Raw genomic sequence first — 26,757 nt, 5'->3', positions numbered from 1 at the left:
CTGATCCTCCAGTAGCCTTTGCTTTTTTTCACAAGAAAACAACTGCTTGAAACTTTTCTGCTTTTCTCGTTCTACTGTAAGAAGAATTACTTGGGCGTAGTTGGGGGAAGGGATGAGGAGCACAGCAAAGAAAGGGCTGATCCACACTTTCTCTTGTCCCGCTGTTTCCCCCAGGGGCAAACAGCAATTCGAGTTTTCTCTAGATAGACGTCTGCTCTGATTTAGCACTGAAGAGCAGGTTTTCTCTGGGAAAGGATGGGCAAGGGTGAAACTGCTCAGACCTGTGCCTAGAAAGCATGAATTAAGCAGAATACTGCTTGGACTCGTGCTTTCTAGACGCAGGTCAACTGGAAGTATGGACGAGCTCAGAGGGATCAGCTGCCACCAGCCCATTTTATAAACTGCTCCATGCTAGGCAGGCTTAGATTTAGGGGGAGATGAACCAGGTTAACACCTGGGGTGCCAACTTTGGAGGTGCTCGTCACATACTATCCACTCACAGATGAAACAATGTGCACAGTTTGTTTTCACTGGCAAAGCTGGAAACTGGCAAAGCAGCAGATCCAATCCTGTACAGGGCTCTGCCACCACCACATCACATCTGTCTGGGCTCATAATGGACATTTAGAAATATGTATCTCCTATATTTGCTTCCTTCTGATTGCTCAGAATAGCCGAGTCACCTCAATTTCTAGTTTCACAAGCCTTTGAAGGAGGTTAGGCTTAGAGATAGTAACTTCTGAAGGGAACCCTAATAGCTTCATGGCTTCAAGGGTGATTTGAAACCAGTCCAATTCATTTTCATGCAAGTATTTTTTTCTTTTTTATGCATCCATGTAAATATAAAGTATAAGGAGAATATTGGCACACATGTCAAAGCATATTATAGCTCTTCCAGTTAATAACAATAAAAGCATCCCCCCCCCATGATCTATTACTAGCGATACCCTTGATCTGCAGCAGCTGTGTATGATCAAGTTCCCACATGCTAACAATAGGCTTCTGGTTTTTATAACCATAAGCCAAAACATCCCTCTCACCAGGCTTTGGGAAAGAGGAGGGCAGCCTAGTCAAAAAAAGGTAAAGACATGTGCATCAATAGTGGAGCCCACAGTACTAATTTAACAAAAAGAAATTACATGGCAGAAGTGAACCGACAAGATTTCCCTTTCACCCACACTGTTGTCAGGTTTACCCGAAAACAGAAGTGAAGGTAATAAGTGAGTAGCTGCATCTGGAATAGAAGTATTTTAGGGTTTTTAAAAACCCACCGTAAACCAGCTATAAAAAAGTGACGATGCAATAGTTTGGGAGAAGGTTGTCTGTCTTCGCAGTAATAAACGAGTAGCTGAATGGTGTCATCTAAAAGGAGAAAAGAGTAAATGTAGAAGCATGCTTATGGGTACCTGCAGTTTATTTTGCAAAGAAGCAGATGGAGGCAATTAGCTTCTCACACTTATTATTCATCCGATTCTATGCATGCATTGTATTTGGAGCTGAGAACCTGCCAATTTGTGGTTTCTTAAATGCTCATTAATGCTTGGCCATGACAACTCCCTGGAAAAGACCCTGATGTTGGGAAAGATTGAGGGCACAAGGAGAAGGGGACGACAGAGGACAAGATGGTTGGACAGTGTTCTCGAAGCTACTAATATGAGTTTGACCAAGCTGCGGGAGGCAGTGGAAGACAGGAGTGCCTGGCGTGCTCTGGTTCATGGGGTCATGAAGAGTCGGACATGACTAAACAACAACAATGCCAACTTGTTTTTAGACACTGATCCATCACTGATAGAACTGAACCAGAAGGGAGATGCAACCTTGCTCACTTTGGTAAGTTCTAAGCATAGGCCACGATGCTATGTACCTGGGACTAAAGTTGCACTGGAGCAAATCACAAAACACATTTCCTACATGGAACTAGTCCACTGCACTTGCTATGGGGAGCAAGGGTCTCTATGTGATCTTATATGGTACTCTGGAAAGCTTCTGGGAAGAAATGGACTTTTTAGTTCTAGATGACAATTTTTTATATTCAGCATTGTCTTTTTCTAACTTTAAAAAAACCCCACTCCTATATATTTGAATATTTGACCATGTAATTGACCATTATTGGCCAACGCTGACCAATCCTACCTAGAAGCAACTTCAATATAATGTTGACTACATGTAGGATTCATGTACGATGTAGGAAAAATGGCCCTGTGTACACATGCCTCAAAAGATTTGAGCCCAACATGCTGGTGTGGAGGTAGAAGGTCCTGTAAGCCACCTAGCCTGGTGAGAAGACCTCTGCCCTCTGAGCTGTATTCAAACAAGGCTGCTCTGGACCATGGAATTCCTTCAGATACTTGGGACTACAATTCCCAAGACTGGAACTAGTTACATGGGTTAGCATTTATTTAACCTGTCTGTTAATTTTGTTCTGAACTTATCCCACATTGTCTAGATTACTTCATTGTAATAATTTATCCTATGATTTTGGAATTGTTGATGTTGTCTTGTTTGAATTTGCTGGTGCTTTTTTAAAAAACATGTTTTTTTTTTAAAAAAATGTTCTGCATTTTAAAAAATTGTTTATTGCAATCTGCTTTGGGCATGGTTTACGGTGGGAAAATGGCATATTTTTGTTTTCGTCAGCTAAAAATATCTTCTGTTAGACAGCGCTAATGCACAATTGGGAGCCTTAAAGTACAAATCCTGGTAGTGCAATGGCAAGGGGAAGCAGGCTCTATCTCTACTAATGGGCAGTAGAGACAAAGCCTGCTGGATCAGGTGGCAAGATTCCGTTGTGCACACAATGCCAGCAGAAAGAGGCCTGCTGCCAGGGGCATCCAATCCCTGGAACGAAGTAATTGGGTAGTAATAATAAAGAGTACTGTCCACTAACATTCTAAGAATGATGTTCTATGGGTTCTATCCCACTAAGCAGCCATTCAAAGTATGACTTAGATACAACCCTATAATGTTAGTTACATTTCAAGGTATAGTGTCAGATTAGGCAACTAGAGGTGTTCTGGATACAACAGCAGAAATTATTCAGTGAATCACAACGGAACTAAAGTATGTTTTCCACATGGTATTTATGAACGTTTGATTCCCTGCTGGAAAGCACCCTGAGCTATTTACAAAATATGGGAAGTTAGTCCACGGCTAGTCAGACAAGCGGCTTGCCGAAATGTATCACAGGAAAGGAGCAACAAATGGCTCAGATGCTGAATGTACAATTCCTGTATAAGAAAGAATGATGCATCCAATTATGCTTTCTCATAAAGTCATCTAGATGTGAACTAAACCATACATTTAAGTTGAAAGACTATGCATTATAAATTAATAAAGGTACTAATGACACTGTTGATGTTAAAAGCCTGTTCAATAGTGGCATTTGTGTTTCTCATCAGAGCTGTGCCGTGAAATGTGAATTCATCATAACGTACACATTTAATTTTTAGACACTACTGGTATTCAAATGGTAGACATTTCTTGGTAACATACTGGATAGTGACAAGATAGCTCATCTCAGATTTGGTACTGATAACAAGAGTACAAAGCAGAATTCTACAACATGGGGGACTTCCAGTTAGAAGCACTAAGAGTTATGTGCCATCATACTACCTTCTGTAGCAATTAAAATGTTCCTCTGGTTTTGTTCTTTCAGACTCAATTGGAGATAAATCTTGAACACAAATAATTACAAAGGCATAATACGGCAGTACTTCATCTAACAAGACTTATTGCTCAGCTATTTTCTGTTTACTTCTAATATGTCAAAAAGTTGAAATTCATCACAGAAAAGTTCACAAGAAAGCCTGAAACACTGGTATAGAAAAAGAATTCATAAATAAGGCATCATGGGGGGGCACATCTATGCAAATTATTTTTAATTTTGATCACACAGATAAAATAAGAAATGTGTTTGCATGTAGGAAAAATGAGCAAAATATAGCAAAAAAATGTTTAGTCAGCCAAGGTCCTCATATAGACAAGAATAAATTCAATTTGTGGTGATCACAACAGCACCCCTGAGGCAAAACACACCAAGAGACTGAAGTCCAAACTACTTGCGGGAAGCCATCTTGCAATTTGTTGACAGGCAATGACATAAGACTCTGGTTAGCATCCTTGCAGGATGAGGTTGTTTCCCCCTTTTATGACCTTAGAGTTTTCCATTGGCAAATGCTGCCTCCTGGAACTGAGGGACAAATGTTTTGAAATGAGCCCTAGTGGAGGAAAGAAAAGGGTTGAAGTTAGTAAAGAACAAAATTATTTACTATTATTCTTATTATTAGAATTTATATACTGCCCTATACCCGGAGGTCTCAGGGCTGTTCACAGAACAAAACAGAGAACATGCTGCACAGGGCAAGATCTTCTAATGTGCAAACCTCAAGCCAGATTGAGAACTTTTCTCAGTTAAAAATCTCCTTGTGTAACACCTGTGCCTGCCTCAGATCAAGTCTAGCAGCACGATCTCTCAGCCCCAAATAATGTATAAGGGATATCCTTGCTACGTCAGAGGGCTATATTCATTTAAAAAACAAACAAACACCAAACAACAGATATGTCTCTTAGGTCTTGAACCATGACCAGTTTGCACACTTCAATCTTACTCTCAGTGAGTTTCCCTGTTATTTATACCCCAGCCACTCTTTACTGCGATTCTTTATTGGTGTTTTGTCATGGAATCTGTTATCATTCCCACTGAAATAGATTTTGTAGGCAGCTAAGTATCATCAACAATGGCTCTCTCTCCTGTCTCCCTCTGCCCAGATATAATAACTCTCATTCTTTTAAACTAAGCAGAGCAGTATTTTGCAGCAATCAGCATGAAAAATGTACTCCCTTCCATAGAACTTCAAGAAATGGACATGCCTGCCATTGTCTGTCATACCATTTGCGTCAGTGTAAGGTGGTAGAGCGTGGGACGCAGGTGGCGCTGTGGGTTAAAGCCTCAGCGCCTAGGACTTGCTGATTGAAAGGTCGGCGGTTCGAATCCCTGCGGCGGGGTGCGCTCCCGCTGCTCGGTCCCAGCGCCTGCCAACCTAGCAGTTCGAAAGCACCTCCGGGTGCAAGTAGATAAATAGGGACCGCTTACCAGCGGGAAGGTAAACGGCGTTTCCGTGTGCAGCTCTGGCTCGCCAGATGCAGCTTTGTCACGCTGGCCACGTGACCCGGAAGTGTCTCCGGACAGCGCTGGCCTCTGGCTTCTTAAGTGAGATGGGCGCACAACCCCAGAGTCTGTCAAGACTGGCCCGTACGGGCAGGGGTACCTTTACCTTTTACCTTTTAAAATGGTAGAGCACCTCTAACATCTTTGATTATCACGTTTCTGGGTTAATTGGATTGATCCATGGTGATAGGGCATGGATATTTAGTAGAGCAAGCAATGGAGATAATAAATACTGCAGAGGGTCATAAACTAAAATCTGCTTTCAGGTAAGTAGCAGAGCAGGGCTGCCAGAGGCAGTCAGAGTTGATCTTAAGGGGATCAATTAATTCAGGTTTTTGAGAAAAAACATGGTATTTTAAAGTAACTTAAAATCAGAATATTTTGTGTATGTTCTGGAACTGATGAGTGCATTAACTGAACATTTTTAAAAGATTTAGGTTCAGAATCCTCTCTTGTTCCAATAATGGGCAGAGAATGTCACATTTACCCCACAGTTGAATAAATCCAAACAGTTTCATGATAATCTGCATCTTGTAATTGAATAAGAAGAGCAAATGTAATCCACTACTGCTCACTTGATAGGCTAAAATTTAAATTTGAGCAGACACCAGCCTCCCTTTCTTTTTTCTGTAGAAGAGTTATTCTACAGATTATTATTTCTCTTTCCTCTCATGCTGTTCTGGGTAAATTTCTGGAGAGAAGGTAGTTGTGAATTATATCCTTTGCTTTATTACAATGATTATTATGAACAAAGTTGCCAAAATCCCAGGCATTTCTTAATACAAATTCTATGCCAAGCATCCCTAAAGCAAGTAAAGGGGGGGGGGGAGGGAATAGCTCTGAATGTCACAATCTGGATAGAGACATTAGCAGCTTCTGAACTCCAATTATTCCTCTGAATGGTGGAGGTTGGAAAACCATAGAATAACAAAACTGGAATACGTCAAAAACAAAGTAGCCCACTTCCCAGCAATTTAAAACTTCCCTTGACCTAATGCAGACTCAAGAAACGCTATTGACTTTATCACAAAGACATCTGACCGTATCATAGAAATGCAAATGGGATCTAGCTGTACAAGCAAGCCAACTCCTTTTGAACATTCTGTAGAAGGGGAATCCAGAAGGATGCTGTGCAAATTTCTTCATTGTCCAACAGTGTAAACAATTTGCCACTGGTTCCCTGAATATTCACACATGTGTTGTTTGAGACAAAATTAACCCAATGCTTAAACGACCATTGTGCAACTAGGCTTCATCAGAGCTAAGCACAATGTGTTTCTTCTTCCTTTCCTTGTTTACACAAAGCTCTGATTTTTGTGACATGCAGAAACTAGCTCACCCATCTTCTAAACATATGTTTCCGAGCACGACTCAAAGTGTTGGTGCTGACCTTTAAAGCCCTAAACGGCCTCGGTCCTGTATACCTGAAGGAGCGTCTCCACCCCCATCGTTCAGCCCGGACACTGAGATCCAGCGCTGAGGGCCTTTTGGCAGTTCCCTCATTGCGAGAAGTGAGGTTACAGGGAACCAGACAGAGGGCCTTCTCGGTAGTGGCGCCCGCCCTGTGGAACACCCTCCCATCAGATGTCAAAGAGATAAACAACTACCTGACATTCAGAAGACATCTGAAGGCAGCCCTGCTCAGGGAAGTTTTTAATATGTAACGCTGTACTGTTTTTAACACTTGATTGGGAGCCGCCCAGAGTGGCTGGGGAAACTCAGCCAGATGGGCGGGGTATTATTATTATTATTATTATTATTATTATTATTATTATTATTACAGGGGTCCTAACCATAACAGAATAAAATGATACCTCTGTTTACAATATCTTGCATGCAATATATCCTCCCCCCTTTTTTGCAACAGCACAATATTGGCCACTTCTTGTGTTTATATTTTTCTGTAAGAGGCAGTGTTTTATAGAGTCAGGGTATCCCCCACCCATTCTTGGACCAGTGGGAACCATTAACAGAGACAAAGCCTTGGGCAAATTATGCAGTTGCTCACAACATTGGCTTGGTATGTAATACAAAATACGCCACACTGCACTCTACTATCATCTTGAGGGATGGAACACAGTAAAAATCCATGCAGCCCCCCGTTCCCTGCCTCAGACTGGTTGTTGGAACCTGATGGTACTGCTTGGGAGCAAAAGGGTAGACTGCAGAATAAAAAAATAAATGCAACAGGCATATCAATAAGAAACTTGGGAGTGATGCACATGTTATATCCTCCATCACCATTGCCGAAAATATAGACTCAGATTTGTCATGGTTGCCTTAAAACAGGAATACTCTGATCTGCTTTATCAGAGACACTACATTTGCACTTAAATGTACCTGAGACGAAATAAAAGAAATGATTAAGAGAATGACAACAGTGGAGAGTGGAACTGTCAAAATGATACACAAACTGTGTATCTTTCCTACCATGTCTCATTATATTTGTTTGCTATATGGAATTGTTAGAAGATGCTTTTGCTTTCAAGGAAATCGTTTGAAGATTTTTAAAATAAATAAATAAACAAACAAAAATCACAGTTTAAAAACCAAACTGGATATCTGTGGAAAGGGGCATAAACCACTTTATTGGTTAAAGGTCTACAAAGTCACCTCTGTGTGTGCAGTGACCTCCACAAGAAGCGCTGAAAGCTCTTGACTGCTGTCAGTGCAGTTACCACAGGCTGGATATCAACCAAAATAGAAAAGGTGTGATCCTACAAACCCTTATGGTTGCAAAGAGAATATCCTTCCAGCCATGAAGTATAAAACACTCACCACCCACTGTTTAGTGGTCTGAAGACCTCCTGCCCTTTCCACATTTGAATGTATATCTTCTAATTGTCAATCTCATTTGAATATTTATTTGGACATTGGGACTCTGTGTGTGTCTGTTGTGTGTGTGTGTGTGTGTGTGTGTGAGAGAGAGAGAGAGAGAGAGAGAGAGAGAGAGAGAAAATGATGTGCTAATGTGAGCTGAGGATGTTTCTTCTGGTTATATTTGCCAAATAAAAATAAAAGAGGAAATAAGGTGTATGTAGGAAGTAGGGCCAGGAGGAAAGAAAACTCTCTCTCTCTCTCTCTCTCTCTCTCTCTCTCTCTCTCTCTCTCTCTCTCTCTGTGTGTGTGTGTGCGCGCACACACACGAATGTTTAGGTACCATGCAACTGGAAGAAACATGCAAAGTGTAAGTGCTAATTGCACACATGCCAGTCCAGAAGCCAAAATGTGTATGTGAAAGATTTAGTCAACTTACAACTGGGGTGCAATTTCATAAGAGTTTTAAAAATCATGCTGCAGAATAAGCAAACAAGATACAGCCATACAGATCACCATTAAAAAAAAAGAAAAAACAGGATTAACTGCATAATGTTATAAATGTAAAGAGAAGTTACAAGTTGTGCTGAGAGTTTCTTTGTGGAAAAGGAGTGGGGGGAAAGCACAATTATAAACTAATTTGTAACAACTTGAGGGCAAGGGAAGGAGATGGCAGTTCACCTCCATACCATCTGGCATGCCTGAAATGTGGGTAGCTGATACCAGAGTCTTACTGCTACTACAAAAGAGAGATAGATTGAAAAAGCTATTGCCCTGCAACAGATGGAAATAGCATTCAAATGGATAAACAGTTTCACCATAATTTACAAAAGACTGCGGTGAAAGAAACAAAAAACCAAGTTAATCTTGAGAAGCATCAAAACAAAAACAAAAAAACGTTTCTCTACATGTGAAACGCGGAACAGAACAATTTCTATTCACGTGAAACACAGCTCTCTTTTTAGTTGTTCTTGTTTTATCTGTAAGCTGCCTTGAGTCCCTGTCAGGGAAAAAGGCGGGGTATAGATAAATATAAAACAACAACAACAGCAAGAACAACAACAACAGGGTGGGTCTTGTCGTCTGGGCAGCTGCATGCACACTGCCCAGGCTTGTGCCCCAGGAAGGTCATTTCGGTGCTGCTAACACTTCACCCCCGGAGGCGCACTCCATTGTCTCTCGAGACAGATGGATGCCAACAACAACAAAGAATGATGTGATGAAACTTAAAAGAAAATGTTACACTTGCCCTATTATTAAATTAGCTGTGCACGTGCTGCTTATATTCACTCCTAATGTCTATCATATGCCACTGGCATGCTGGATCTTCCACTCTCACCTCCTGAACTTTGTAATAATTTGTCAAGGTACATTTCCTCCTACATGTTTTCAGTAGTTTCGCTAGGCTTGTATGTGGTGTTGATTTAAGTCACGTGATGTGTCTTCCCAGGTACCATAGCATGTGGGTGACCGTAGATTACCTAGCATTTAATATTCTGTTGTTGTGCTTGGCAGTACTAGAGTGCAGAAAAAATGTCTTTGCACTTCAAATTGGTGATAGTGTGCAGTCGTTGTACACAGAACCCACACAAGATATGTGAATTTGTTCAGTTTGCATCAACTAGTGCAGCGGTTCTCAACCTGTGGGTCCCCAGATATAGTTGGACTACAACTCCCATCATACCTGAACTCTGGCCTTGCTAGCTAGGGGTGATGGGAGTTGTAGTTGAACAACATCTGGGGACCCACAGGTTGAGAAAGGCTGAATTAGTGCAAAAATTATGCTTGGGAGTCCCTTCCCCCATGCCCTAAGTTAGACACTATCGGTGATAGTGAGAAAAGAGGAGGTGAGTGAAAGAAAGTTGAACGTTGCATTCCCCCTACCAACAGAGGGTATAATATTGTATGTTTCACATCCCCATCCTTCACACCAGAGGCACCAACTGCTTTGGATAGCTAGAGGGAGGGATTTAAGGAACTCTCCCTATGAAACAACCCATTGTGGGGATGCTGGACCATAACCGCAGTGGAGCTCAAGGCAGGGAAAAAAAGGCACTGCATTTCAACCTATGCAGTTACACTGGTATCTTGGTTTACAACCATAATCCGTTCCAGAGCTCCGTTTGTAAACCAAAACAGGTTGTAACCCAAGGCGCGCTTTTGCCAATGGGGCCTCCAAAAAAAAAATTGTAATAAAACAAAACAAAACAGGGTTGTAATCCAAAAAAGGTTGCAAACCGGGACACACACTTCCAGGTTTGACGTGTTTGTAATCCAAAACGTATGCAAACCAAGGTACCACTGTATTTAATATATTTATTTCGAATCCTCCCAAGACAGCTGAAAAATGATACCTTGTAATATTGTTGTCACCATTTTATTAGTGTAACAATTCATTAGGAACCTTCTCACATGCTTCAGCTGCTGTTTATCCTAGCTTATATTCAATCCTCATTCTCATCACAGTCTAAATCCATGCAGCAAAGTTTTGTGAATTTGCAGATAGGAAAAGGTGGGGGGAGGATTGATAGAAATGAGGTATGTCATACTCCTGTGTGTTCAACAAAATCTGTTGCAAAGGAAGAGGAAACAAAAGAAAGAAGGAATATGAATTGGCTTGTTTTTTAAATGACCCTGTGTGGAGGAACACACTGACTAGGTTAGCCAAATTGTGAGTCAGGGCCCTAGAGTTGTGGTATCTCCTCTTCCTAATGTTCCAAGAAGGACTGATTTTGATCCAGCAAGCTGGAGGTTCAAAGGCTCAATAAATACACTATAAGGACGTATCAATACAAGGCAAATCATTAGTTTCTTTCACCATCCATACTCTAGAAGCTATCAAGGAAAACTTCACATTTCACTTGCTTAAGAAGCACACTGATGCCATGCCATTTGACAGTGAGAGCCTCAAACCTTCTTTCCATGATATAACTATTCATGTTGACGTACTTCTATGTGTTAATACTCTGGCTATAGTTGCCCCAGTGCCTTAAATGTCAAGAAGTGTCTTCGAGAAGAAAAAGCAAACATCAGTTGATGGTCCAAAGATGGTTGAAAGTATGAAGTGTAAAGTCAGCACCTAAAGTAGACAATTCATCGCCAGTACAGAATGGTTTGACTTAACCCCAATTTTCAATAGCAAGTGACAGGCCTTTAAGAGAAAATAAATAAATTGCAGAGTAGTCATCAACATTATGTAATGTGCCATTTCCTTCTACAAGACCACTGAATGCTCTACGGTTATTCTTACTCGGGGGCAGTGTCAACTAATCTCACTTGGGCTTCTCTTTATTGGTGGCTTTCAAGAGATGTGCCAGTTATTTCTGGTGTGCTTACCCCCGCTAATTAGTGTTTTAGTATCAATCACTCTAAAGCTAAAATCACAAATATTTTAGCTGCTGGGAAGGGGATGGTAAGCTATATGGATATACCTCAATGAAAATGAATGATCACAGTTTGATTATGAAAAAACTCATGTGGAGATCAGGGTTCAAAATTAGCAGGGCGCCAGATTCTCCATTTGTGAGCACCTCCCAAAGTCTGGGTGCCATTTTTTTGCACCTGGCTGACACTCAAGGGTTACAGAAATGCATGGGCTTTGAAGCCTCAAAGTATATGTTAAGGATAGACAATATATTAAGCAGTTTAACAATAAAAAGTAGAGTGCTTTGAAAACTGAAGCATGGTACCAATATTTTTATTGTCAACACCGAATTAAACATACATTAACAATTTCTGCTAAAATGTGATATTAACAATATGTTACTTATGTGAATTGGGATGCGGGTGGCGCTGTGGGTTAAACCACAGAGCCTAGGATTTGCTGATCAGAAGGTTGGAGGTTCGAATCCCCGTGGCAGGGTGAGCTCCCGTTGCTCGGTCCCTGCTCCTGCCAACCTAGCAGTTCGAAAGCACGTCAAAGTGCAAGTAGATAAATAGGTACCACTCCGGTGGGAAGGTAAATGGTGTTTCCGTGCGCTACTCTGGTTTGCCAGAAGTGGCTTAGTCATGCTGGCCACATGACCCGGAAGCTGTACGCCGGCTCCCTCGGCCAATAAAGTGAGATAAGCACTGCAACCCCAGAGTTGGCCACAACTGGACCTAATGGTCAGGGGTCCCTTTACCTTATGTGAATTGCGTATTAATTCATGCTTATCAAAATAATAAAAACAAGTGTTGCTGATCCCTACCCCCAGTGGTAACTAGACATTCTGTTTTGGTGCCCACACCCCAGATCCCATAAGCCAGGGATGTCCAACCGGTTGATCCCTGGCTGATCCTGGTAGATTGCGGGATCCTTATTGTATACAAAAAGTTACAGGGAAAAGCTTAAAAACTCTGTGCAATCCTCCCCACAAAAAGCTCAACAACTCTGGGCAATCCACCCACCCCACGCACACTCCTCCTCCCTAAAATGACAATGCATAGATCACTGCCAGTTTTTCTATACTGGGAATAGATCGCAGTCTCTTGGGAATTGGACATGTCTGCCATAAGCCATTTGGCTCTTAGCTTTTCTATCACAGCTTCTAAGACTGGTGGAGATTAGGAACAGGATGATTATTCACAGTGGCCAGTAAGCAGGGACAAAAGCAGAGAAACAGGCATTTGGAAAGAGCCCAAAGGGCAGTTATGGGGAGCCCAGAGGCAGGAGGCACTGGATTACAAATTTGGGATGTATGGGAAGCATAGGTAAAGGGTTGCAGAAACATATCAGGCTGGAAGATTCACATGTCTGAATAGAACCATGAATTCAAGGGCAATTCTGCATTTTTAAAAAAAGGTTTCAGGAGAATTGGCTTGGTTTCCAAAGTGCATTTTAAGGTATCTATTGATCTGTTTCTTCTCTTCATCTGCATGTAGCCCAGACTAAACTTATACAGGACAAACTAAGAATCATAATATTAATTACAACTTCTCTTCTTACATTTGTCTCGGCACTGCAATCAGAGGCCAAGTGATAAATGGAAAAAGGTGGAAGAAAATGCCTTTCAGAAAAATTAACATGAGAACACCATAGTAATGTGGCTTTTATCAAGCATTTCTGTTTATCTTATTAGGAGTCACTCCATCTCAACAGTGCCCAAGCATCATGATTTATGCAAGCAGGCCAAGAGTAGACTTTCAGTATCAAAGGCTTTGCAATCCAGACCAAATCCCTTCTAATCAAAATAATTCAGACCAGGGAAAATCTGGAGCGCGTTCCACTCTCTTCCATAGATGAGATGAAAGCTAGAGCTAAACTCAAGAAAGACCAGGGCAAAGATCATATGACTTTGTGTCTTTGACCTATTCATCTCAGACTGTAATTATGATGTTGCCAATTCATAATAATGTCATGTTACATAAAGGATGTCAACAGTGTGGCCACAAAGTGCATCCAAGTTCTTGTAAATCCCTCTGACTATACACTTTTTGAAGCTCAGACTGGTAATTCTAAAGGCTTTATAGTTCCCTGTTCTTGCAGCAACTTGTCCTGAAACAAAGAAAACTTGTTTTGAAAATGCTTGCCACCCACAGCAGTCTGTTCTTGGGCATTTGACGAGGAGAGGGCCAACCCTTCCCTGACCACAGATAGTCTGGCTGGCTCTTTTTGTGCAACTCCCAGTAATTAACCTTTAAAAGCACAAAAGACAGATAATAGGATGCTCTGAGAGACAGGGTTACTACCTTTCCAAATGCACTGACCCAGAGACACGCACTAGGGGTGGGGATGGTTATAAAAAACACAAGTGATTTCAAGATATTTAGTTTTATTACTACTTATATAACTGAAGTGATCAAGGCAAAAAGGTGAAATTTAAGAACGCGTAGAAACTGGTCCCAAAGAGGTATTTTAGCCATAGTAGTGGACAGACATCTGCATGGCTTTTGTGGAAAGTGAAACAGAGTCACTGCATCTCATGCCATGGAAAAACACAGCAAAACTTTTTGGCTCCTTGTGGTTTCGGTGCAATGCCTCGTTGGCGACTGCTTTGGAATAACACACAAGGAGCTATGGGCTCTTTGGAAGAATGGCAGAGTATTGATGTATAAAATAAAAACCACATGCATCTTCCTATCTGAAGTACAAACACAACACAGCATCTTTTGCCACTAGTCACTTAACTCAAAAAGTGATAGGACAAACGTCTTTCCTAATCAACTGATTGTTGCAGTGTGGCAGGAAAGAAAACTGCCTATGAAGTGCTCCCCTCAAATGGTATGTTTCCAGATCACTCAGGAACAGTATCATACCCCTGCCTCCATTTCCTCCTTTCCTCAGTTTCCGTGTGTCAATTTTATATCGTAAGCCCACTGAAGTAGTGACCTGTCATGTAAATATCATGGGGCATAGATGGCACTAAGAAGATAAATATGATGGATGATTTTTGTTCTCTGAATAAAAAATATATATCAGGGAATTATTGGCCTGCGCTGCAGCTCAAATGGATTATTTTGAAGCTCACGTGCAAGGTCTATGCCGGGCTTCTGCACAACCCCACAGAGGACACACGGACTGACAGATGGAAATACCCTCTTTTATTCACACATACAAGCAAGCAACACATTGAGACAGATCCTCTCACACATGTAAAGGCCACCATCCAGAGATACTCACATGAGGGATCCTGATCACCAGGCAGGCTGCTATTTCACTGCTGTACAATTTTTGACACTGTTGTCCTCTCCTGGGACCAACCTCTGTCCACTACCCTTGTCAGACTGGTGAGCTTATGTGGTTTCTGGCAAGCTGATTCTGGCATATGTGGTGGCAATCAAGCACTAAAACTGCTGGGGGGCGGGTCAGAGGTGACTGCCAGAGTTCAAAATTGCTACTTGCTGTTGGAGCATGAGAGGGTACAGCAGGCAGGAGCTTAAGTTCTGTGAATCAGAACTTGAGCTCCTACACAGCAATGCCTAAAGTCTCAAAGGTGTAGCTTGCAGGATTCTTCAATTTCTGCAACAAATGGACTCCGGGGAGCCAACTTGAGAGGAAGTAACCCACTCTACCACTGGCCAATCAAACTGCATGGCTCTGGGATCCTCGGTCTCCCTCGCCTCCATATCTGCCACCTACATAGGCAGCCGCGGCATGTGCACACAGATCCTCCACTATGTGTTTATTCTAAAGTTCAGCCGATTGTTGGATGTCCAATCAGCAGTACACACCTTTCTAATGCATGGTCTCTGGAAGTTGCCCAACTTTGCCAATGGCTAATGAGAGAGCCTGATCACATGTCCCCAGGTCACAGCTGGTGTGACAGTCACGCTAACTAAAAGTGGGACAAAAAAATACAATGAAATGTTTATGGACTTGTCTCATTTTAACTTATGTATGCCTAGCAGTTTTAAAGTCCTGTTTATTCAGACAAACAACGAGAATTTAAAACTGCAAATAGTTATTGTTTCAAGTGTGGTTTGGTATGTAGGTCACATTTCATAACAGGATTAGATGGAACTGTAATGTATCATTATACTCAGAAGTATCCCTATGATCTAGAAAAGAAAGTCTTACGTTAAGCATTTGCTCAATAAACAAAGTTTATGAACATCCCAAGGTCACGTAAAACATTTTAATTATGCTTAACGAAAGAAGCAGGCCTTATTACAAATCAACTTCCATTCAAATTAAGCTCTGTTTACATTCAAATTAACATTTTAAAATCTTTTTCTATTTCTAATTATTGTCATCTACAATTCTTTTATTCCAAAAAAGTAAAGGAAAATTCCATATATTTTGTTTCCTATGCTGTGTAGTTGTGTTTGACTGTGTAGTTGTGTTTCCTATGTAGTTGTGTTTGACTGTCCTCATGGGACATAAAAGTTTACATTAAGAGATGAAAAGTTTTGTGTGTTCTAGGAGAGCATCTTGTTGGGTTGGTCCATCAAACACACTATTTTATAATTAAACTGAATGTGTTTGTTTTTCTAAGTCATTATACATGTGCCTTCCAGAACAGGCAATTATTTGTCATAAATCTAGACAGTATCAGTTTTCAGATTCAAATGCAGAGATCAACTCATCATTTCTATTTGGTTGTGTGGCAAGCTCCTATGGAATTCCAAAAAGAAACTTTCCCAGTCATTTTTGGTTGGTAAACTGGTTAAAAGGGGACTAAGTATTACTGTATTGGCCTGAATATAAGCCTCACTTTCCCCAAAATTCCGACCATGAAAAGTTAAAGTGTGGCTTATATTCGCAACCTTATGGTATGTAGTCAAGAGTGCAGGGCAAAAATTGCCAGGAGCATGGCCAAGTGGTGCCTTGCCCCATGCATAGTCCCCTGTCCTCTCCCCCAAGGCCAGGAAGGGGGAGAGTGAGGAAGGGGAAAGGCCGACGGCAATGCAGGATGCCCCCCCCCCCCCCAGTATGCAGCCAGGAGCAGCAAGGAATGGAGTGGCTTATATTTGGGATACAGTCATACCTCGGGTTGAATGTGCTTCGGGTTGAGAGCGTTCGAGTTGCGTTCCGTGGCAACCCGGAAGTAACGGAGTGCGTTACTTCTGGGTTTCGCCGCTCGCGCATGCGCAGACGCTCAAAATGACGCCACACACCCCCACAGAAGCGGCATAACGCGATCTGCGCATGTGCAGATGCGCCGTCGTGGCTTACGTTGCGTTCAGGATGCGAATGGGGCTCCGGAATGGATCCCGTTCGCATCCCGAGGTACCACTGTATTTTTCTTTTTTTCTTCCCCCGCCTCCAATTTTAAAGGTGTGGCTTATATTCGGGCCAATACGGTATTACTCTCCAGTGGATCCATGGGTAGCTGGGCAACTGTACTCAAAGACTCTCTATGAAGATGGGAGTCACTGGAAGCACTGCTGCTGTTCAAGTATTTTACTACTGGATCATATGAAATATACCAAATATTTAGCATGGCAGTATTCTAGTTTAGCATATTCTACTGCAATAGATGAATACTCAAGTTAAAACCAACGTTAGTTAGCAACAATTCTTCAGCTTCTTTTGGATTTCTTTCCCTCTTCCTTCAGGCCAAAAGATGCATGCTGCATGCATGCTCATTTTCAAGGTGTCCACACACATATTTAGGGTACAGAAGGAAATAGCAGAGAAATATCTCTCACCAGATATTCAGTTCACATTCTGGAGAGCAGAAATTGTTTTTTTGAAGAATTCCACTATGTAGATCACTACATAATTAAAGAGTACTCATTTCTGGGCATTGGGGGGAAGCTACACTTAAAAAAAAAGGTACTGTCTGTCATAAGAGATCCTATACTTTCATTGAATAAAATAATTTAAATGTAATTATATCCCTTATTTAATACTTGAAATTTTGCTATATACAACAATGCTGAGATGGAATGTTTCAATACTACATATTCGTTATTTAGAAAACCCTGTATTCCGTCAAGAATTTCACATATGCTTATCTCCCACCATGGCATTACATCTTTAATCATTGTTTTTCCTTTGCCAAAGTCAAAGATTTAATGAGAAGTGACCAGAAATAAGTTTCCCAACCCTCCTAATTTGGCTGAAATCCACATTATGCATGACAGCACTGAAGATCCCTGGCAGGCACCTGTCAGAAACCAACATACCATGTCTTAAGAGCTGCACTCAGCTATCCAAGAAGACACTTTTCAAAATGTACATGAAAAATGTGATTCAACTAGCCAGACACTACTGTAATGCCACCCACCGTCATGAACATACACAGATTTCACTGCAATATAGATTGCTCCTCCATTACAGGCCATCATTTGCATTCGTTTTTGGTCCACTGGTTTTTTTATTTGTCTCTACCACAGCATCTATCTAATTAAAGGGGATTTTGTTACAAGAGCTGTTAAGCTAATAATGCATTAAGTATCTTAATAATAAAGCATTATGTGATATTAGAGTAAAATGTCTCTTCCTTCTACTTTCGTCTTTCTGGATGTTGGCATTTTATCCCATCAGTAACTCTGTATTTTATTTAGTGAACAATTCCTTGAAATTAAAGTGTGCAAATTTAAGGAGGGTAGGCTTCATTAACTCAAAGGAAGTAAATGCGGACCTTTAGGGTTCTTTCCCAGAATCCACTCTACTTTCCAGCTCCCGGAATGAAATCTCACTATCAATACTTTTAATGAGATTTGCAGTGTTTAGTTAATTAATCCATTTGATTAAAAGTCATTTCAGCTGAGTTAAAATTTCTCCTTACAATTTTGTTTAAATTTAAAATATTATTTCTAACGCTAAAAATATTCACAGAAAATGTGGTTGGCAGGTACTTTCACAGAAGAAGCTCTCCTGTTGGCTTCAGGTTTAAAGTGCCCTCTGAAAAGTGCACATCACTGAGTTCCTTCCTAAGGTTTGCCAGAAGCATAGCCTGGAACATGGCAGAAAAGCGTTTTTTTCTTCAACTTTAAACTGCAAAGAACAGCAGTTGAAAGGAGTGGCAATGGAGCTTTTGGGCATCTGACATTTTCTTTTTCCTGCATGCACTGGATGTTGTCATCTATGCCACTTGGGGTGACAGGATAAGATTCCAGATGCCACAATCATATGTCAGCTGCCCCTGAAAGCCCTCTTTCCCCCATCTGCAATGCCCTGGACTGAGCTGGCATTTGGACACTGTGGAAAGAAAATGGTAGCTTCCAGGTGAACTATGGTCATTGGGGGATCAGAGGGTGGGCAAGCATCATCAGCGTGGCAGAACCTACCAAGGCACTGGTGCTCCAGTACCTGCCTAACAATATAGAATATGGATACCAGGTCTGAAATAAACCATATTTGTGTTTTTGCATAATTTATCCTGCTTCACTAATCAAGGAGAGGGGCAAGGAGTTGCCAACCACAGAAGTCTTACTTTCAAGTTTCTGAAATGGTTCACTCAGAGTTAACCAAGTATTGCCCTACATGTAGCTTCTTTGCACCCAAATGAGCTAGAATTTTGCCTCCTTCCCTCCCCCATAGACAAGGACAAGATTCACAAGATGCTGAAACATTTTAACTGCCCTTGCCTAGATGTGTGGGAAATGCCTAACTTGCACTTTTTAGAATTTAGACTACGGTATGGAAACATGGCTAACACCAGGCCTCGCCTGCATTTCCTGAAGCCTCATGGGATTTTTCTGGAACCGAACAAAGCGTAACTGAGAACAGACACTAATCCGGCATGCTTCCAATAGCTAAGTATTACGTGCACAAACAAGTAAGCTTTATTTACAATATTCCTACATAAAATTGCAGGCTGAGAGACTGTATGTTCTGTTTACATAGACATGAATGCCTACTTAAGAAGAGAAAAACACAACATTTTTTTCCCATGGAAACAAAAATCCTGGGTCTGCTTTATATCTATACCATGAATAGGAGCATGGTTGTTCACAATTAGCTATATATTTTATGCCCACCATAGATTACCATGAACTGTATGTTTCAGTACACTGGCCTGCAGCTGTCTCCATGCATTCCCCTTTTCTGCAAAAGCAGCTTTTGTGTTGTGAGAGTAGAACTACTCTTGACGGCTAATCTATAGATGTCCTCTTTCCCCCAATCTTCTGTTTTTCTTATAGGTCATTAAAGTCAGAGTGAATTTTTGGGTCAATCCATTGCAATCTACCTTCTTCTATAACTATCTCCACCCTTAAAATGGTCCTAGCTACTTTCTCACGCTTCCTTGTTTTGCTCCTATAATGCAGTTTGTCGTCTCTCCTTTAACTTCCTTCAACTTTCTCCAGCTCACAACCTTACCAATGCACTCACATTTTCTCCCCACAAAGTCTCCTATTCATTAATTTGACTTGACCACAAATAGGCATATGGACAGAAATAGATAAGCAGAAAAGACCCACATGTTGTTCTGTTTACTATTTGCATTTTGCTCCATACTACTTCATTCATACTCATGGAAATTTATATAAGGCCTCAAAGAAGATAGCAACTCAAACTGGGTAAGACAGAGAAACAAACAGTTTCAAATCATGCCGCTGTTACAGCAGACTGGCATTCATACATATTTATTTCAGGAGTGGATACTTATTTTCAATATAAGAATTCATAAATCTCTTTAAGAGAGGAAACAAGATTTTTCAGGACGATGTGACTGTGCGTTGTCCCCATTTGTCAATATGGGACGTAAATAAAGGCTTTACAAGGGGAAATATATGGAGTCACTTTGTATATAAAAAGCAAGAGCAAAAATGGAGAAAGCTTGTGTAGAAATTACTCATCAGTTGGAGGCACGTAAGTAGAGAGAATTTATAAACGAAAACAGGCAAAGAGAAAGAAGGTGGGTGTTTTGAACATAGAAAGTAAAAAAGGTAAAGGTAAATGACCCATGGATGGTTGAGTCCAGACAAAGGTGACTATGGGATGCGGCACTCATCTCGCTTCAGGCCGACAGAGCCAGCTTTTGTCCACAGACAGCTTTCCGGGTCATGTGGCCAGCATGATTAAACTGCTTCTGGTGCAATGGAACACCGTGACAGAAGCCAGAGCACATGGAATCACTGTTTACCTTCTTGCTGCAGTGGTACCTATTTATCTACTTGCATTGGTATGCTTTCAAACTGCTAGGTTGGCAGAAGCTGGGACAGAGCAATGAGAGCTCACCCCGTTGTGTGGATTCGAACCGCCAACCTTCTGATCAGCAAGCCCAAGAGGCTCAGTGGTTTAGACCACGGCGCCACTCAACAACTTCACTCAACAATGGCACTTAAAATAAAATAACAAAAGTTGATAAAATAGCCTGTGAAAAACCCAACCATCTTGTATTCTTTTTACTAATGAAACCTGACCAAGAGATTTTATAGATGTTTCCTAATTTTTATGAAAAAAATAGAAAACCTGAAAAAAGATTCTAAGTTTCTTAAATGAAAATGTTCCCCATATGACTTTAATGCATAATGAAAGCTAAAAATGAACATTCAAGTTCCTAACGAGGGACTTAACAGAATAAACCCAACCTCTGAATATCAAGACTAACAAGCAGGGCTTGGTTCCTTGCAATCATGAATTGGATTATTTTGTGCATAGCCTTACTGTCTTAAGTCCTGGCATAAGAATAACCGTGTTGGATCAGATCAAAGGTCCACCTAGTCCAGGATCTAGTCCTGATTCCAACAGTAGTTGGAGAGATGTCTCTGGTAAACCCACATTTGAAGGTAAAAATGTTTGGTCTCAACCTCCAGCTGGTGGTATTTGGAGGAACACCACCATTGACCTCACATTTGAAGGCTATTGCTTGATTATACGAACAGCTTTGTCAGTCCAATGGTTAGGGCAGAGAGCACAACCAGAAGCAGTGAATAGGAGGGAATAAAAAATGATCTTCTTTTATGATGTCTTCCCCAAACCTTTGAAGAAATTGTGAAGACACTGCATTTTAACTTGTTCGTTTTCTTAAAAAGGTCTTATAATAAGAATTTACAGTGACCTCTGCGAATTCTTATACTACTACACCTGTCTATGCTGCGTAATATTTTGTGAGAGATGATATTGATTTATAACTGCTTCTCTTGATCTTCTGAGTAACACCCATGCCAGAACCCTGGAAGGGCAAGATAATAAGGACACACCCAACAAGACAATAAAAGGTAGGCATGTTTAAACTGGCAGCACCTCCCATGAAGGATCAATGTCTTTAAAAATTCCCACTGCAGTATATCACCATAAGGACAGGTACTATTTGACATTTCTGTATCTTATAAAATTACAAATTCTCAACCACACTGGTTAACTATGCTGCAATTCACCACTGCAGTTAAAAATGCTGTATACTGAACTCCTATGTGAGAGGTTTTTTAAGGTCTATTCCATGGCTACGTAACAATAAGCAAAAAGCGAAACAGAATAATCAGCCAGCCTGAATTCAGAACCTGGTCGCCTTCAACAGTGAAGCAAATTCAGGTGTACAGTTCCCTTCACATATTACTGAATATGTGTTTCCATAGCTGAAGCTGTTTCACAAGTTCAAGGATGTCACCTTAAATTGACAGCCTTTGTTCACAATGACAAGGAATCTCATTCCCTTCCCAGGATGGTTTCAGATTCCCATGTGCTCACCCTGAACTGTAATCTATACCTTCATGCAATCACGACCAGCCCACATGCTTCAAAATAAAACAAAACATGAAATGAGAAGCCCCCTAATTATCTGGTGGCACTTCTACCAGTCACTTTATTCATCCTTAGATTAATTTAAATCAATCATGTCACTGATCACAGACTTAACTGAGGGCAGAATTATAGTTCTTTATATTCCCCTGGCAAAAATTATTCATTTATTAACAAAATTATATACTGCTTGACTGTAAAAGCAAAACAAACAAAATGCCCTCTTAAGTGGGTTGCAAAAAATATATAACAAATCAAAATTGATTAAAAAAAAAAACCAGTTAAAAACAGGTATTTAAACATTCAAAATATGACTGAAATCAGCAGTAGTTAAAAAGAAATAAAACACATGTAAATTCTGTTTGTCTGGGCAGGCTTGACTAAATGAAAATGTTTTAAGCAGGTGCTGATAAGAGTACAGCGAAGGCTCCTGCCTGATGTCAATCAGCAGGGAGTTCCAAAGTGCAGGTGCTGCCAGACTAAAAGATCAAATTTTTTACTAGTGCGGAGTGAGTATTACGCAACACCTGCCATAATGCCAGTTCTGCAGATCAAGGCGGTCAAGTGGGCATATATGGATTAAGATGACCCCACAAGTAAACTGATTCCAAGCTCTTAAGGGCTTTATGTGCTAATATTAACAACTTGAACTTGGCCTGGTAGCAAATCGGCAACATCTGAACAAGATGTTATATACTGGCAGGGTCTCCCTCCTGACTGCAACTGTGTGGCATTATTATTATTATTAATTGGATTTATATACCACCCTATACCCAGAGATCTCTGGGCAGTTCACAGAAAAGATCAACATAAAAACCACAATATATATAATCAAAATAAAAACAACAACCCAGTAACACCCCAACTGCATTCTGCACCAACTATAGTTTCTGGATCAAATGCAATGGAGCCCCACAGAGAATGCACTCATTACATGTAGCAATCAACATGTAACGAAAACATTTCCATTTTGCTGAGTTTATACAATGGTACTAGCATATTCATCCATTAATTCATCCAACTAAACCGAACGGTGCTTTCTGCTATATTTCAAGGAGTGATCAAACCTATTTTATTTTTGCAACTTGCTGATCTCTAACATGTTGCTGTTTCAACATTTTTGCAATTTGACAAGTCAATAGAAAGCACCTACAAGGGACTGATCCGGACCGTGGAAAACACGGCCTCCATGGGGCTGTCCCTGAATAAGTTTGGCCCATAGTCGTGGACATGACTTAGACCTCATGTTCACCTCTATTGATGTGGGTGATCTGACACTCAGTAAAAGTGAAACAAAAGAAGTGCCATGGTCAGATCACTTCCTGGTGCAACTGGACTTCTCCACGACCCTTCCCCTCTGCAGGGAGGTGGGACTGATTTGGATGGTCCGCCCCCCCCTTAATGGATCCAAACGGTTTCCAGAGGGTGGTAAGGGATGTTTTATCCCATGTTGATGGCCTTTCAGCTGATTCCCTGGTGGCCCACTGGAATGCAGAGTTAACCAGGGCTATCAACTGTCTGGCTCTGAAGTGCCCTCTCTAATTGCATGAAGCCTGGTCAGCCCCATGGTTTCTCACGGAGCTGAGGGCGCTGAAACAGTCGCTGAGACGGCTAGAGCGCCGGTGGCTGAAAACTCATTCTGAATCAGACCAGACACCTACCAAGTGGTGATAGCGATGAAGAGGACCTTCTTCACATCCTCAGGAGACTCTTTCAGGTGGTTCACAATTTAACAGAATCACTTTTGCCATTGGGGCCTGGTAAAGACCCCAAGATCTCCTGCAATGATTTTGCAAAGTTTTGCAGATAAAGTCACTCAGATTTGAAAAGAGTTAGACTCCACAGTGGGAGCAGGGCTGGGGCGGGAGAGTGCTAGACTCCTGTCTAGTCGAGTTGCATGGAATCAATTCCAATCTATTACCTCTGAGGATGCGGACAGGCTGCTCGGACGAGTGAAACCGATCACCTGTCTCCTTGATCCTTGCCCATCCTGGCTAATAAAAGCATGCCGGGAAGGGCTGGGCGATGGGCTCTGCAGGGTGGTGAATGCTTCCCTCTGTGAGGGAGCCTTCCCAGACCTGCTGAAAGAGGTGGTTATTAAACCGCTTCTTAAAAAACCATCTTTAGATGCGGCCAAAATGGCCAACTATCTCCCAATCTCAAATCTTCCATTCATTTTACTTCAAATACTTTGGCCCTTAATGTAAAGTGAAACAACAAAGCAAAGAGTGGCTTAACGATGTAGATCTGCTCAATATTGCGACAATAAAATGCATAAATACAATTGTATAATCCCACTACAGGTTTCAGAATAAGAAAATTGCTGAAAGTAACAATTACATGCCTGCTTGAGCTGATGGAGGTGGTGTGGAGAACCCCAAGGCTATAGTTTTGGGGGATTTCAACATACATGCTGAGGCAATCTTATTTGGAGCAGCTCAAAATTTCATCGCTGCCATGACAACCATGGGTCTGTCTCAGATTATATCTGGCAAAATGCATGTGGCAGGACACACTTTAGACCTGCTTTTCTGTACTAGTGTTTGGTGGGGGAGCTGACAAAGACTGCTGTCATGGATATATGACCCTCTAATCAGACTTGGGCTGTATGCTGCAGGGTATGGGGCCAACGGAAACATCTACCACTGGAGATGTATGGAGCCAGATAGCTTCCTAATGTCCCTGGGGGAATTTCCCACAGATCTGTCCAGTGGTCCTGCCAGAAATTGGGAGATTACTCATACTACCAATATGGTCTCATTGACATGTCTGTCAGCAAGTCACTGAGTCATGTTGGCTCCTTGGTATTTCAAGGAGCTGAGGGCAATGAATGGCAGAGTCAACAACTGGAGGACTTGAGGAGAACATGGCCGGACAGAGATGAAAAACCCATTTTTATGTTTATCATTTTTATGTTGGGAACTGCCCTGGGATGTACTTGATGAAGGGTGGTATAACAACAACAACAACAATTCTGTAGCGGTGATGACAGTCTGCCCAATACCAATCAAAAGACCTTTTTAAATTGGTAAGAGGCCTGGGTCCAGGAGGTGGGCCCATTGAGTCTGCAAAGACCAGTTGTGACAAATTTTCACTTCATTTAAGGAGGACACCTGAGAATTTGAAGGTCTTGTAATAGGGAGGGGAGCTAAAAGGAAATGAGCTAAAGTCTGGTGGTAAGGAAAAGGTCTGGAGGGAAGAAAGTGAATGGAGCAGTGTTTATCTGCATGTAAGAAAGTAGCTTAGGCTTCATCCGCCTCACTTTCCCCTAATCACATTTCAGAGGCAGTTAGCTAGTTCAAACAAAAAGCAAACTACATGTATAGTATCTTGCAGAATTACCCCACAGAAAGAGAGATGACTTACTTTGCTCTTTTGGCCATCTCATTGCCATCCCAACGTGGACTGTAGGGGTAGTTTTTCTGGGCTTGCGAATAGAGCTCCCCACTGTTAGTGAAGTGATAGACAGACTGAAACGTTAATGTTGGCTGGTCCCGAGGAAAATAGAGTGGGAGGTCAACTGCAAAGAAAGAAAACATGATGAGTTAAGGGATTTTGTTCTTTCTTGCTTTCACCTTCTTCATTTGACACACAAATTCAGAACCTTCTAAGCTTATCAGTGTAACATCCACAGCAAAACTTTAACATCATGACAACGTAAAGCTTCCTTTCACTCAACAAACTCAAATTGTTTTAGTCACAGGTAGGTAACCGTGTTGGTCTGCCGTAGTTGAAACAAAATTAAAAAATTCCTTCCAGTAGCCCCTTCCAGTAGCCCCAACTAAGTTTGTTATTGGTATGAGCTTTCGTGTGCATGCACGAAAGTCTCTGAAGAAGTGTGCATGTACGCGAAAGCGCATACCAATAACAAACTTAGTTGGTCTCTAAGGGGCTACTGGAAGGAATTTTTTAATTTTGTTTCAAATTGTTTTATAAGCTCTAGGTGGGGGCCACAAATGCTCTCCTTCCCTGGAGGCTTTTAAGCAGAAGCTGGATGGCCACCTGCCTTGTATGATCTAGTTGATATTCCTGCATTGCACAGCGTTGGACTAGATAACCCTTGTGATCCCTTCCGACTATATAATTCTATGATTCTGTTCTTTGTTGTTTTGCGCTTTGTATTTAAATTCCATTTCCTTTATGTGTTTGGTTGTTATTTTAAATTACTTTTCCCTCAAGCATCAGGTTTCTTTTAAAAGCAAAATTTCTTTGTGCAAGTGGTATAAAGCAGTGAGAGAGGATAATAAAACTTCAGTGAAGAAAGTTAACAGTATCTGTTGTATTAGTTTCATTTGTCTTTTTACTCAAGAATCCTAAGTTTCCCCATTATCTAGATTTTTAAAACCTCTGACTTACTGAGAAAGGCACTAATAGCAGTTTTCCTCTTATTAAGTAAGTCAAAAGCTTTGTTTTAAGAGCAAAGTATATAGTACTGAAGTCATGTTTAAAAGCATAATAGAGACATGACTGTCAATTCAGAAAAGCTTTCATTTGCGGTGATTAGTCTTTCAGTGATTGCTGAATCCCCCACCCACCCCAACCACAGGACTGTTTCAGAAGAAAAGGGAAGAAAAGGCTTCTTCCAGTTAACTAAAAAACCCCCACCAAGGTTCTATTATGTCCAGCTATTGAATCAATGTGCATGATCAAGTTGACCCCCATGCCTTCTCAGCTTTCTTGAACATAGTACATTTGTACTTCTATAATTCCTCCTTAA

At 41.2% G+C, this 26,757-nt stretch overlaps 1 protein-coding gene across 1 annotated transcript in view; it reads right to left on the bottom strand.

The window, feature by feature from the left end:
* Positions 1 to 1,091: 1,091 nt before the first annotated feature.
* Positions 1,092 to 26,757, bottom strand: part of BABAM2 (BRISC and BRCA1 A complex member 2) — a 134,232-nt gene continuing 108,566 nt past the window's right edge. The window contains exons 11-12 of the mRNA XM_083732824.1: positions 25,407 to 25,560; positions 1,092 to 4,217 (exon numbers count right to left, since the gene is read on the bottom strand). Coding sequence (XP_083588950.1) covers positions 4,154 to 4,217; positions 25,407 to 25,560 — 218 coding nt within the window. The 3' untranslated portion in view covers positions 1,092 to 4,153. The remainder of the gene's footprint in view (positions 4,218 to 25,406; positions 25,561 to 26,757) is intronic.

The sequence above is a fragment of the Podarcis gaigeae genome (genome assembly GCF_964106915.1).
Source record: "Podarcis gaigeae genome assembly, chromosome: 3".
In the NCBI taxonomy this organism is placed as follows: domain Eukaryota; kingdom Metazoa; phylum Chordata; class Lepidosauria; order Squamata; family Lacertidae; genus Podarcis; species Podarcis gaigeae.
This window is presented reverse-complemented; position numbering and strand designations above follow the sequence as displayed.